This window comes from Macaca nemestrina, chromosome 14, assembly GCF_043159975.1.
Source record: "Macaca nemestrina isolate mMacNem1 chromosome 14, mMacNem.hap1, whole genome shotgun sequence".
NCBI classification, from domain to species: domain Eukaryota; kingdom Metazoa; phylum Chordata; class Mammalia; order Primates; family Cercopithecidae; genus Macaca; species Macaca nemestrina.
In genome coordinates, this window is record NC_092138.1 from 23,337,056 (window position 1) to 23,352,067 (window position 15,012).

Genomic DNA, 15,012 nt, shown 5'->3' on the forward strand with positions numbered 1-15,012 from the left:
ATTCATTTTCTTTTTCCACTGGGTACAGAGCTACCATATTTATCTGAGCATAGGCTGATCAGAGTGGAGACTGTACTTCCCCATCCCCCTCGCTGGCGGGTGTGTAGGTGATTAAGTTCTGATTCACGGGAAGTAAATGGAAGTGTCACATTCACTTGTGGGTATTGGGGCATGTTTTCCTCCTTCTTGCCTGCTGGATTGTGGATGTGAGGGCTGGGCTTGAAGAAGCCAAACTCTTTCTGTATCTTCTTAATCCTTCTTAAAAACCTACATTCTGGGGCCAGGCGCGGTGGCTCACACTTGTAACCCCAGCACTTTGGGAGGCCAAGGCGGGCAGATCATGTGGTCAGGAGATCGAGCTCATCCTGGCTAACATGGTGAAACCCCGTCTCTGCTAAAAATACACACACACACACACGCACACACACACACACAATTAGCCGGGCATGGTGGCATGTGCTTGTGGGCATGGTGGTATGTGCTTGTAGTCCCAGCTACTCGGGAGGCTGAGGCAGAAGAATCCCTTGAATCCGGCAGGCGGAAGTTGCAGTGAGCCAAGACTGAGCCACTGCACTTCAGCCTGGGTGACAGAGGGAGACTCCGTCTCAAAAAACAAAACAAAACAAAACAAAACACAACACACAAACAAACAAAAAACCGTACATTCTGGCTTTCTGATGCTGCCTAAGTAGGAAAACAAAGTGATAATTATCTAGTAATTTTTTCTGTGTGAAGACAAACAATCTGACTCATTCAGACTAAACTCCCTTTCCATCTTAGTGGTTGGTTTTATATGGTCTTGAATTATTTAGATCATTGTATTTAACTTTGTTTGTAGAGACACTACCTTTATTAGATTCTGATTCTCAGAGATAAATTTATTTGCTTACTAATTGAGGTGACATTTCCAGTTTGTCTATGTACCGAATTCTACAGTAACTTGTAAGGCAAGCTTCCTCTGTATCTTTATGTTACATCTTTCTAAGCAATTTGTTACATATTATTCTCTAGGGGAAAAATGCCTTTTGTATAGGAAAAAATAAACAACTATAAATATTGATTAAGAAAGAACTTCCCCTTTTCCCCCAGGAAAGGAGGGCTCTGTATTTGCTGCCCCTCTGCCCTCTGCGTTTGGGTAGGTTCAGAATAGCTCTTTGTTGTAGAGTTGTGGAAGTGAATACAAGGTTTGTATCCACTGCTATAGATCAGGATTTTTTGTTTTAGCTGGGGTAGATCTACCTTCTGATTTATTTTAGTATAGTAATTTTGCATTTTATTGGTTTGAAATTTATAGGAATTAAAGACTGAGAATAAGAAACTCTTCTAACATAAATACAGAAATGTGTTTTTTTTTTTTTAAAAAAAAAACCCTTTTTCCATTTAATCCTTGCTTTAGATTTCTGTTTACTCTATATTTAAGTGAAATATACTTTGTGGAGGACTGATTGCATTAATGACCCTGATTCCTCTTATCTGTTTCTTTCCATGCCCTTCCACAAGTCAATTTGCAGTGCTCTTTCATTCTTTGCAGGCATCCTGCCCAGGGTCATGTGACCTACTGTGGACCAATGGAATATTGACAAATGTGACACAGCAGAGACTTGAAAAAGGCTTGTGTGATTGTGGACCTCACCATGACAAGGACATGCCTGAGCTATCTTGTTGGAGGATAAACTTACTCGGGGATATGTGAAGCAGAGTCAAACCTCCTTGGTCATACCAGGCAATGCCATCTACAATCAGCAGAGCCATAGAACTGACCTGCCGCTGATGTACGCAGAAATCTGCTGTTAACTACAGACATCATAATCACAAGCTAACAATGTCAAAAGAGTATGTTGTGAAGACCTCTGCCATGGTTAACATCTAAAAACTCAACAAAGAAAAGCTCTACATTTTTTACAAAATTGACTTATCAGGTGAGCAACTGAAATACTTTCAAAGAAGCAACTTAAAACCACTACATTTTAGAGTTATTTCAGGTGTAATCCTAAATCAAAGACTTCACTGACAATGACTACAATGCTATTCTATGATTAATTTTTCACTTATTTCAGAAACATTGATGAGTCAGTGTTTCAGTTTTATGCCCCTTCTTGCAATAACAGTGGTGACAAATTTGGGAAAAAATTACAGTACATGGCCAAAATAAACCCACTGACTTTCTTAACATAATTCATTTTCACTATTTGTAAATACATTTGTTGAATGCATAGAACTATTTTAACAAAGGCCATGTTAATATTTCAAATATTAGCATTCTTCTTATCACTACATATTAATCAGACTGGCATATATTTTAACTCTTTGCCCCTCTCAAACTTGAATTATTCTGTTAATGACATTCACTTGACTGTAAAGACAGCCTCTTGTTAAACTGCTACCTCTTAAAGAAACCAGCACAATTCTGTATACATTGCAAGTGCTTTATAAATATTCAACGATGATGGTATTTGCTCATGATATGCTCTTAACCCTCCTTTTGATCCCATAATAGCAAAGAACAATTTTATGTGAAAGTATTGGAAATCGTTTTATATTTATTTGAATTGTGGTATTCTAAATGGAATGGAAGTTTTTGATATTTGAAAAATAAAGTCATAGCTCCTTCAAAGATTTCTATTTACATAACACATGAACATGTGTTTTTGGTTTCAAGAGAGCCCAACTGACTGTCATCTATGACTTTCTATAAATTTCTAAAATCATTTTATCTACTACCTTTGGTTGTAAAGTTCTCTATATTTACGTTTTGCTGCTTACCAATGAAACTGGTCTTAATTTAACTCTTTTCAGCTTCAGAGATGTGCCTCTTCTGCCACCCTTTTTTTAGTGCTGTAGGCTTTGTATTAGAAGTCTGATTCAATCTAGCTAAACCTATTCATTATTTTAAAATCCCTCTCTTCTCCTTCTTCTTTTTCTCCAACAGAACTCCCTGTGATGTTGAAATGTTCTCTGTGCTTTCCAATATGGTAGCTGCAAGCTGCATGCTCCTAATGAACACTTGAAATATAGCTAGTGTGACTGAAGAACTGAATTTTAAATTTTATTTAATTTAAATTCATTTACATTTAAATTATTTATATAGTGACATGTGGATTGGGCAATGCAGTTCTGGATAGAAGAAGCTTAATCTGTGAAACCTGTCCTTTTAGGGCAATTTCTGTCTTTTTGTAGAGACATGCCACTCGGGAGGACATATTCTAGTGAGTATCAATTTGTAGTAGCACAATTGGAAACAGTTATCCTGAAGATTCCTTTGTAAAGGGTGTAGGAAAAAGAAAAAAATAAAATGACAGAGAAGATTCAGTGGGCTTATGCATGCTACCAGTTCACACACACACAGACACACACACCCATGCACACATGCCTTCACCTTTCTATACACATAAAGACACATGTATGTGTATTCCAAGTGGATTTGATGTTTGATTCTTCGCTTAAGCTAAATTTGAACAAATTCGTTATTGATACATTTGATGACTACTGATATATTTTCGATAGCTAATACACCAGTATAGCAGTGAAATTTCAGGAGAGAATGAAAATCCAGTGTTTTCAACAGTTATTTTAAGCTGTCTCCTAGTGGCCACAGTAAACAGCCAGGTATGGTGAAATAAACATTCTTGGAGCCTAATCGACAGAGAGCAAATGCATATACCAAAATGAAGATGCCATTTTATCTCTGAGGGAAGCAGGGGGCTGTAGAAAGCAGTTAGGTATGAGGGCAGCTCACTTTGGCTATTGGTACAATTTCTAAAGTACTTTAAAAATACTTGCTGAATCAGAAGAAGGTAGGGATTCTTCTGATTCAGAAATAACCCTGCCTTTCATTCTTGACCCCTTACTAGACATAGGTAATCAACCATAATTTCAGGGCTTTTGAATCGTTCAGTACTACATACTAGGCAATACTTATCAATAGGAGAGAAAACCTATTCGGCTTCCCTGGTATTAGCATAATTTACTTGGCATGAGGCACCCGTTCTAATTAAGGTTCAGACCAAACTTTCTCTGTGTGATATAGTGAAGAGGCAGCTTTTTCTCTTATAGAGAATCATTTGTTTTCTCTTCTGCTTGAGCCCCTTCTTCTCCAGATTCCCCACCGCACCCATCTGCTTGAGCCCCTTCTTCTCCAGATTCCCCACCGCACCCATCTGCTTGAGCCCCTTCTTCTCCAGATTCCCCACCCCACCCACACCCCTGACCATTTCTCCTCATGATAAATTTCACATAAGATGTGCTTAGGAGGCATTTTTGAAGATGTCCCAGACAGCCTCAGGATTGTCTCTGGACCTAAAGTTGAAATGAATCATTCTTAATCCTCAGTGTCCTTAGACACTATATTGCTTTTATTTGCATAGAGGTTTATGTGCTGCAATGAATTCCTTCCTCATTGAGCATAAATTGTGGCTCTGTCAAATGACCCTCCCATCCTCCTGACACATTTCTTTTATGTTATGGGATTCAGACCGTCTAGATTTTGTGGGCTGATGTCACTAAATCTGCTGAATCTGCCTTGGGTCATATATTCATCTCTTGCCCATAATTCTGTTCACCAGCACAGACACAGACTTGCCCTTCCAGAAAGATACTTCCTTTTAGTGTAGGAAGAAGTAACAAAAACAAATACCCTATGGCTTATCTCTTTGCACAATTATTAATGGGGCTTTTAGGACACTGTGAATTAATGTGTTACCTACTGCCATATGGTAGAAATGAAGTACAAAATCATCAACTGAGATTTCCATATAATTATACCAAATAAGTATCCGAAACTACTCAATCCTCTCTCTTAATTTATTTGCCTTGATTATACAGAAGTATCCATTGCTATACATTTATCTTAGGAGTAAATACATGTGGTTAGTGAGTCAAGTAAAACAAATAAAACAAAAAAGTCAGTTAATAGAAAAATTTTGGAAACCTCGTCTCTGTAGCTTTAGAAGCTACCTATAAACCGAAGGGTTTCAGGTCAGATTCTTTTTTTTTTTTTTTGGTCAAATTTATTTTATAGGTGTACTTTTGTGCAGAACAAATTTAGATGGATTGGGAATTAGAGAAAAGGTAAAGAATCTAATCACTCATGAAATCCCTTTATACTAAATGCATGCCAATTATTCACATCTTTTTAAAACTTGGAAGTTTCTTGTTTTGTGTGCATTTATACAGCCTTGAATTTCACCGGAGGGAGTGCGACCAGATGCGCAGAATCCATGGTGATTGACATAAAAACAGAAGGTGTCGGGGCATTGTCTATGTCTTAGGCTCTAGGTAGAAGGGATTTCCATTGTTCATTCAATAAACATTTAGGTGTGTGTTTTTAAGCAGAGCCTGATGTTTTAGTGGGAACAAGACAGAAATGGCCCCAGGACTCAGGACCACTCACTGTATGACATGGGGTGATGTGTCCAATGTCAACAGGGAAAGAATTACTTTGGATGAATGACTGAAAATGGAAACAAAGCTAGGTGAAATTCTTAGTTCATCTTGTTTGAGTTCATTTGTCCTCTTTCATTACTCTAAGATGTTCCCTCAGGAAACCAAGCAATTCAGTGTGGGTAGGTGTGAAGTTGGAGTGCAGATGGTATCATATTCTGAGGAGGACATCACCTACACAGCCCTTCCAAGACTTGGACTTCGCTCTAGTCTTTGGAAACTTCATTATGGGCTCAGATAGTCCAGTTCCTCCTCTGGGTAGCTATGACCAGCCAGCAGGACTTCCAGGCTTCCCACAGAAGCATATGCCATTCCTTAGTGTCTCCACACAGTAAGCAAGCCCAGTCAGACCTACCCAGAGAACATACTCGGATGTGGTCCTGGTTTGCTTAGGACTTTTGGGCATTATCTCTGAAAGTCTCATGTCCCAGGAAATCCCTCATTTGCAGGCAAACCTAGACAGATGGTCACCTTCAACCTAGGCCTATGTGGCTTCCGCTAAACCTAGTTAGCACAAGTTGCTCCATGAGCCACAGTAAAGTCTTTGCTTTCTTCTTATTTCGTAGGCAATGCTCTCTTTTTGTATATTCTTACTTTTCCTTTTAATGCACTACCAGCACGATGGTTTTCTTTTCTTCTTATCCCCAATTCCCTCGTCTAGAATTCTTCCAGCAGCTTAAATAGACTCCAGCAAAGCATCCATTTGAAAGGGCTTAAGTAAGAAACAGAAATGTAATGCCTTACCATCTCTTGACATTCCCAGGGCAAGACACTTCTGCAGTCGGCAGTGTTGGCAACGGTTTCTGTTGGTTCTGTCAATTAAACAGTTTCTCTGCCTTGGGCAGGAATAAGAGGCATTGTTCTGCTGGCTCCTCCTAAAGAATCCCTTGAGGGAAAAAGAGAAGGGGAGAGAAACAGATTTATAAGAAGGGAAACAGAGAACATTAACATATACATTTGCTACATTTTCTGCAGTGAACATAACTGAGTTTAATTTTTAAAGCTCTTTGGATACCTCTTCTCGTATGGCTTGCAGATATTTCTGCTGGGGAAAATAGATGCTATCTGCAGAGATATGAGGGTATCATTCATTTACCCATTCACTCATTCATTCATTCCTTGAATAAATGTTTGCTAAAGACATTTGCAGCTGTGCTGTTCTATGCAGAAATAAACAGAAGTTTCTGTCCCGCAAAGAGCAGCGGGGAAGGAGTAGCAAAGGAGAGTACTAAACCAAACATGACAGAACTTGGTGGGGACAATCACATAGGCTTGTATCAAGTGCTGTGGTGGTGAGGAACTTGAGGTATTGGTAAGAAAAAGCAACACTGAGGAGTATGTGCTACTGTTTTCTTAGTTTCTAAGATGTGTTTTCCCCCACCATAAACTTTCCGAATTGGGCTAGAATGCAGCTGAAAAGTGTTTTATTTTTCTACCTTTTTGAGGTGTCTTGCTATGTTGTTCACACTAGAGTGCAGTGACTATTTGCAGGCAGGATCATAGTGTACTGTGGCCTCAAACTCCTAGACTCAAGTGATCCTCCTGCCTCAACCTATAGCTGGGACTACAGGTGTGTGTGTGCACCGTGGCTGGGTCTTGAAAGTTGTTTTTAATAATCAACCATACTTTTGAAAAAAGAAAATATTATATATAAGCTGTTCAACAACAAAAAGTATTAAGTAAAAACTGAATGAATGGTCTCTACTTGGCCTCAGGTTATTCGGTGTAAGATGTCTTCATGCAAGTACATTTGGGTTCATCAGGTACAAAATGAACTGCCAGTGGCCACACACTGCTTCTCTAAATAAATCCACAGCTGAGTTGATTTAAAAAAAAATTTTTCCTTAGTTGTCTTATAGAAAACTCTATTGGGGAAAATAAGCATTTTCTCCAGAGATAGATTAAGTTATCATTCATCCATTCATTGACTCATGTAATCGATTTCCTTAATCACTCTTTGCTCTTGAATTGTCTAGAGAAAAAAGGAAAAGTGCAATGTATCATGAGCAAAATGATGGTCTACATTACGCTTTCTAAGACAAATTTTGGGAAAAGATATCCCACAGCATCATCTTTTGGAAGGAGGAAGTCTAGAAAAGTTCAGGAATGGTAGATTCAATGCCTATCTTGCAGAGAAGCCTAGAATAGATCCTCTGACTTCCCTCAAACAGCTTCTTTGTTTCCTCAACTATCTACAGGAAGAAGCAGAGCCAGGGCTAGGTGAGCCTAGTGAGGCAGACACTTTGCCCACAACATTTAAAGGTCACCTAAAATTTTTGTAATTAGAAAATACAATATTTTAACATAATGTGTTAAAAAATCAACATTAATGCAAAAATACCCAATAACTTAAAGAAAGGATCTGTGTTACTGATTTTCCTTTTGTCTTGAGCTCCAATATGGCTCAGCATGGCACTGGTGAAGAGAGCTTAGTTAGTCTGTGAGGAATCTCAAACATGGAGGTGTGGTCGAGGATCTCCTCAGAGAGAGAGTCCCAACTGGCTTCGCCATTCAACAACAAGGACTAGTTTCATCCCCATACATCCACGTGCGTTCCTTATTTAATAAACCAGTGATGGCAGAATGAGACACCTGACTGTCCAGTTTGACTGAATTCATGGAGCATCTTAGAATAGAGATCAAACGTAAGCCCCCAGGGATTGAAATGATGTACTTTATATACTGGGAAAACTGTCAGAAAGCATAACCTCAGCCCATCAGTCTTGATTAAAGATGACTTGAAATTTACATTTTAAGACAGAATTGTGTGGTTTTTATCTTTGGATACTCTAGTGCTACTTAGCAAAAGAGTTGACAGGACAGAAAAGACTTTTCTGAAGTCACAGCTACAGCCCTAATTTAAGACCAATTTGACATTAATTACGACACGTTTCTTGCTTATCTGTTGCTCATTATTGCAAATGAGGTTTTTGGCATGAAAGAGATTGTGTTCCAAATTTTATTGAATGAATAGAAATTTGAATAAGTGCACAAGCTGAATTGATGTTATTCAGAATGGGTTGTTTATGTTGACTTGAAAACAGCATTATGAAAACTCAGAGGTTGATACTGAATGTGCTGACATTGACATCAAATTCTGAAGAGAATTTTGAAGTTTTCTATTTGCAGAAAATTGTAGCATATATACAAATGTGAGTTTTTCCATGAATTAAAAAAATAGTGTGGTGTATAGTGCCATTTTAACTAAAACCTCAGAGTATGTTTCATAATAACAACATAATTTCTTTAATTGTGGTTTCTTCCTTTACATAGAAAAGATGACACTTGTTCTTGGCTATTGGCCTGTTGGGTTATATTTGCACATTAGTTAAATCTTTTGGAAATTACTGTTTAAAATATTTTGCTTTTTAAACTGAACATATCCCCATCTTTTGAAATCACACATTTTTCAAATAGAGCTTACACAATCAAATGCCAAACATCTCCATTTTGACATTGATCTAAAAATCAGTTTTAGTAGCTATTATGTAAACCAGAGCTCTCAAGATTGCATAACAAGCCAATATAATGGTAGAAATACTTTCAATGGAGAAGATTCTGACTCCTAAGTTATTATTGTTTATGAAGAAAACTATCTGTCTCTCTGCCTAGAGGATGTAATAACTTATTCAAGGAGGGTAAACAATTGCTGACATAATTTTGCTTTCTTGTTTATTCTTGATGAGTTGAAAAATTGCATTAAAGTGGATAACATGCAATTCTTAATTATAGGGCTGCAGAGGAACAGAATGCAAAGAACAGCTCATGATATTCACAAATAGATTATCACTAATCATCTTTAAAGTACAGCAGTGTGTTGACAGGTTAGTATGTTAATATGCTCCCTCTTCTTCCCTCTCCCACTTTATTCTTATTTATTTCCTTTTCTTCACTCCAGTTTTAATTCCAGGACTCACGCCTTTTTGAGACTATTATGAAGACACTGTCAATTTATCACACGGTACCAGTATTTGACAGTTACAGTATGTTTTGCCTTGTGTACATTTGAAAGCCTGTTTAAGATTAAGATTAGATCTTAGACTCTATGACTGTACTACCCCTCCTTCAGTTTACTGATCTTAAAAGAATAATTCACTTTGCTTGCATCTTTGATCAAAAACACAATTGCTCTTGCCAATAACTTTACCAGCATATTACCTTTCCCTCCCAGACCGTGGCTGCATTTTATTTGTTCTGTTTACACATGGTCCTTTAACTATAGCTATAGAACTGTTTAGATTTTCCCTGGCTATTATGTCTCTCACACTCACTTTCTTTCCTTCTAAGGGATTCATTATTAAAACTTACTGTTAAATTTCAAAGTTCTTTTATTTCAGATTCAGTCTACGTTTACTGCTATTCCTCCAGCTCTTTATTTAAGAGAGCAACTTGCTTACAGGAATTAGTTTGCCACGGGAAGGGTGGGTGGAATCTGTCTGGAAGTGGAACGCTGGATTGAGACTGAAAAACCCTGTGTTTTTGGCCATGCTGTTCTTCACTGCCTGAATCAATGATGTTGATCAGATGACATAATCTTGTTTATACCTCAGGACCTCATTGGAAAATGAAGGGGTGGGTGTGGGTAGGTGAATTTTAGTTGATTTAGAGATAATCTTGCTGGCTTCTAACATACCATGTTTCCAGTTTTCTTTTCTTTCTTTCTTTCTTTTTTTTTTTCCTGTAATGTGAGAATAAAGGATGGCCATATGCATATTGTAGCTGTTACCTTCACTTCCTCTTTCTCAAGCAGATAAATATGTACTTATTAGTTTATAATCTTTATTTTAACCTTTAGTTTTTTCATATAGTAATAAGTGCCTTGGAATTTACTGGAGACAATACTGCTAAAACAGCAAGAGTCAGTATTTATATCTCTGTAAATGTGAATAATTCCAGGTTTTAAATACGAATCCATTTTTAAAGAGCTGCTGACCAGTTAGACAATAACAAAAAGGTAAAAGGCGAAAGAACAGAAAATCAACCCTCCCACCCACCACACGAGAATTCCTGAATGTCAGCAGCAGGCAGAAGGATCCTTTAGCAAGCCTTCCTGAAAAAGGTGTCACCTCGTCTTGTGAGGTACACAGATGCCTGAGGCAAATACAGAACCGTGCGGTCTGAAAGTCCCATACCTTGCAGCCTTCACATGTGATGACTCCGTAGTGGATCCCAGAGGACTTATCGCCACAAATTTTGCATGGTATCACTTCAATTTGTGCTGAAAGGAGAAAATACACATTTTGAGCATACAAAAGTTTTCTTTCTCCTTTCACTCTTCCTATCTCCCCATCTATCTCTGCCTTGATGTTTGTATTTGAAAATACTGGGTGTGGGCGGTGGTATGGGAGTCATCCACTAGTATTTGCATGGCTGTCCTAAACTTCTTCTTAGTCAAAGCACATTTCTCCGCCATTGTTTGCTTTGTTTTTCTCAAACTAAAAAAATATAACCAGAACCAGTTTTCCGAAGTCTTGCATTCACTGTTTTCTCCTTTGTGAACTTGGCCTTAAAAATAGTGGGACTCAAAAAGCCTTTGAACCCACGGCTTTTCTTTTCTTATTTTGCACTTGAATCATTAAGTTACTGAGAGCTTTCACATAGCCTTATCTCAGTGATATTTAAAATAAATACATAAATAAAGCAAAACTATGGGATGGGGAAGTGCATGGTAGCTTTATACATTGTGTGGCTGGATATTTACTTACAAAAATGCCAATAATAAATCAGTCCAATATTTATTGAGCATGCTGTATATGTTCTCTAAGATAATAAAGGCTGTTGATGGAGGATAAGATATGCTAATTATACAAATAATCTAATTAATAAAATAAAATTAATACAAGGAGAAATCAGGATGAATTATGAGGGTACTAAATATGAATTCAATACAAACTGAAATCGTTTCATTGGAGATGAAGGCATTTTTGTTGATTCTGAAGATTTTTGTTGATTCTGAAGGATTTAGTTAGGCTGAAGGGAAAGGCAAAGGGCATTTCTGTAGGCAGAAGGGAAATTAAAAAGATTGGAGGCCTGGGATGATTGTGGATTGTGATCATTGAGACAATAACTTGGCTATAATGCAAATTTAGGTCAGATGATTGGCTAGAGGGATGATGCCAGATTATGGAGTTCCTGGGGTTAGGCAGCGGGATTTTCACCTGATCTCACTGGCCATAAGGAATCAACGAAGTGAACAGGGTAAAGAAATGATGAAAGTAACTCACCTTAGAAAGGTGAGTTTGGCAGGCTACCCATAAACAAGCGGAAGACCAACTAAAAATTACTTCTAACTTGTGTGTTAGGAGATAAAAACATGGCTTATTACATCAGTGGCAGGATAAATGGAGAGGAAGACATAAATAGAAAGATGGTTCAAAGGCAAAAGCTAGATTATATGATTAAAAAAGGGAACAGACGTGGACATGGAGAGTCAAAGGTGACTCCTAGCTTCCTAGCCAAGAGGCTGAGATAAAGTAGTAGGTTTGACAGAAATGGGGTTGTTCGTAAGGCAATTACTTTGGCGGAATACGGTGGGGCATGGGATTTCTATTTTCTATGTGTGCAATTTGGTGTAATGTCCTGTATATAGAACCTCTTGGTAAGATGATTTTAAATAATCAGCACACAGGTTATGGATGAATCCATGAGATAAAATTTATTTAGAATGTAGTGATTCCTATGTCTGATAGTATTCTAAGAGTTGTTAAAATTACACACACTAGAAGATCTGCTATTTCCTCTTCCAATTTAAAATAATTATGCAAAATATACTTCAAAATGCTTTGTATATCAATCTGCCACTTGGATGCTTTTCTACAGTTTCTCACTCTTGAATATACAAAACAAATAAATGCAAGACATTGCCCTCTTTTTCTTATTATTTTACATTTTTAAAAAAAGACAATACTTAGCTTTAGGGTAGTATATTACATTTTTTAAAAAGTAAATATTTCACAGAAATTTCAAATCATCTTTGTAAGCAAAAATACCTCAGTGTTATGTGCCTATTTTTCATGTGAAAAAATTGAGGATCCAGGTTATAGTCTGCTTTTGAGTTGAACTGGGAATTGACAACCAGAAATCAGCTAAATATCCTGATACTTCATTCAGTAACCATTCTCTGACTTCCACACAGACAAAATAAGATTACAGTTTTAAATTCCTGTATTTCTCCAATAGCTCCAGCTAAAGAGCTAAAGACAAACAGCATCAGAAGAGACAAAGTCACCTAAAATACTTATGAGACTAAGTATACGTTTCTTTTCATTTCTTTTTATTTTAGCTTTTAGATTACGTGAGCTAGTATTTGTTTTCAAGATTTTGTGATAGGAGAAAACTATGAGATTTGATGTTATTCTGTTCTGTCCTTCCAGACTCCAGTCCTTAGTCTGCTAATGATTGGAGCCACGGCCAAGATAAAATATCTGATCTTATGTTTTCTGGTTTGTAAAGCATAACTGACAAACTTCATAGATTTGGGAGGATCAGATAGATATTTTACGTGAAGCACCTTGTAAAATGGTTAAGGAGCTAGGAAATGTTAGTCTTCATTATCATCATCATCATCACATCAATCATCCTTGTTAACTGGTTTTCTAAAACTTTTGGACACAAAATATGACAAGCCACATTATTATTCCTTTATCAAAGATCTTTTCATTTAAAAATAATCTAATGAATGACACTGCAAGTCATTTGTACTACAGGTTTTTTTTTTAGCAATAACTTTTCAAATGTTGGATTGTTTATAGCGATTATAAAATTGACTGAAAACCTCAGGTATCCATCGTATGGTTTTTGGCTTATATAATATTAAGTCAAAGGTTCTCTTTGCATAAATTACTCCCCAGGGAGTAGCTTACACGTGGGGAGAATCTGCTTCAATAAGTTTTTAATTATAAAATGATCTAACTTTAAAGGAAATGAAAATAGAGATAATTTGCCCCCTGGGGTGTGACAAGATGTTTTTGAAAGCCACAGAGGTTATCTTACACAACTTTGGAAATACAAATGAGATAAGGAACATTCGATAGAGCATCTGCATATTTATACATATTTATAATCCTGGCTCAACATGTAATCCTGAAGAACTATAAACATCTTAACAGCATTTTTAAAGAGAAGTAAGTCACTCAAAATGGCATATGTGTACAGCTGTATGTGGAAAGGGGTTATCGGTTTGGAAATCTGTGACCATTTTAACTTATTGCAATAGAATAAATCATCTGAGGTTTATGGTAGGTAAAGGTAGATTAAAGTCATTTAAAGTACTAATTCTTTTCTCTCTTGTAAGGAAATAAAGTGCTTCTGAGCTACAGTTTTATAGTTTATACTATTTGTTTGTTTTTTTTTTTGAGACAGAGTCTTGCTCTGTTGCCAGGCTGGAGTGGAGTGGCGCAATCTCAGCTCACTGCAACCTCCACCTCCCTGGTTCAAGAGATTCTCCTGCCTCAGCCTCCCCAGTAGCTGGGACTACGGGTGTGCGCCACCACCCCCAACTAATTTTTGTATTTTTTGTAGAGATGGGGTTTCACCATGTTGGCCAGGATGGTCTCGCTCTCCTGACCTTGTGATCTGCCTGCCTCAGCTTCCCAAAGTGCTGGGGTTACAGGTGTGAGTCACTACACCTGGCCTATACTATGTATTTTATAAAGCACATCTTCCAGACAGCATTTCACAAACTGATTAGAACAACCAATCCCATTAGTGCTTCAATGCCTGCCATTTCTAAATATCTTGTCATTATAACAGGCATAGCCTCTGGTGGAATTGTCTTGCGGTTAATACAGACCTAGTGACATGCTATTGACTGTGGTTTCCAACTGAATATCTTGGGAGGATTCGGTTGTTTGGACTTCACCAGCTGTTACAATGAAGGTAATGGAAGGAAACTGAGGAAAGAGTTTGACTTTTGTACTTTTGCTTGACTCATGGATTTATTCAACAATAGTATTCCCCAAGAGACAAACTTAGAGGAAATGAAATGCCCTGAGACATGGCTCTAGTGAAGTTTATTCATTTTTCATATTTTTCAATTTCTTACATATTCATTTCACTTACATTTTTCTATTGGTAATCCTTTGTGGAGGCTATGGTTAAAATGTTATGTATTAACTAATATTTTTGTTTATAAAATCAATGCTATATAGTTTTATCTTTTTTGAAACAATATTCTGACAGTGTCAAAGAGTGTCATGAAAAATTTAAAATAATTTGCTGCTTTATTTTATATTAGAACAATTGATGGAGTACAATTAGTTTACTATCTAGCGATCTGGCAGGCAGAGCCTATTCAACAACTATGGAATAAACCAAATTTCTTTCCCCCTCTGAAGATGGCACTTCTCTCCCCCGAGTTCCCCCTGAAAACTCCTTCTTTGTTTAGAGTTCCTTGCCACAACTTCGCACAAATCTACCATGTTTTCACTTCTTTCTGCGTATCAAAACACACATATTTTTAGTTCTGCCCCCTCAGAACCTCTGCTAGTAACAGCAGGTGTTGATTATATAAACTAATCCAGCTAATTAGTTAACTAGAATATGTATCACTTTGATGAAACAAAATACCTTAAC

General features: G+C 37.2%; 1 protein-coding gene across 1 annotated transcript in view; it reads right to left on the reverse strand.

Annotated features, from left to right (window-relative positions):
• The window catches only part of LOC105498683 (RAR related orphan receptor B), a 194,067-nt gene that overhangs the window by 49,346 nt on the left and 129,709 nt on the right, over nucleotides 1-15,012 (reverse strand). The window contains exons 2-3 of the mRNA XM_011770940.3: nucleotides 10,572-10,657; nucleotides 6,184-6,325 (exon numbers count right to left, since the gene is read on the reverse strand). Of these exons, the coding sequence (XP_011769242.1) occupies nucleotides 6,184-6,325; nucleotides 10,572-10,657 (228 nt within the window). The remainder of the gene's footprint in view (nucleotides 1-6,183; nucleotides 6,326-10,571; nucleotides 10,658-15,012) is intronic.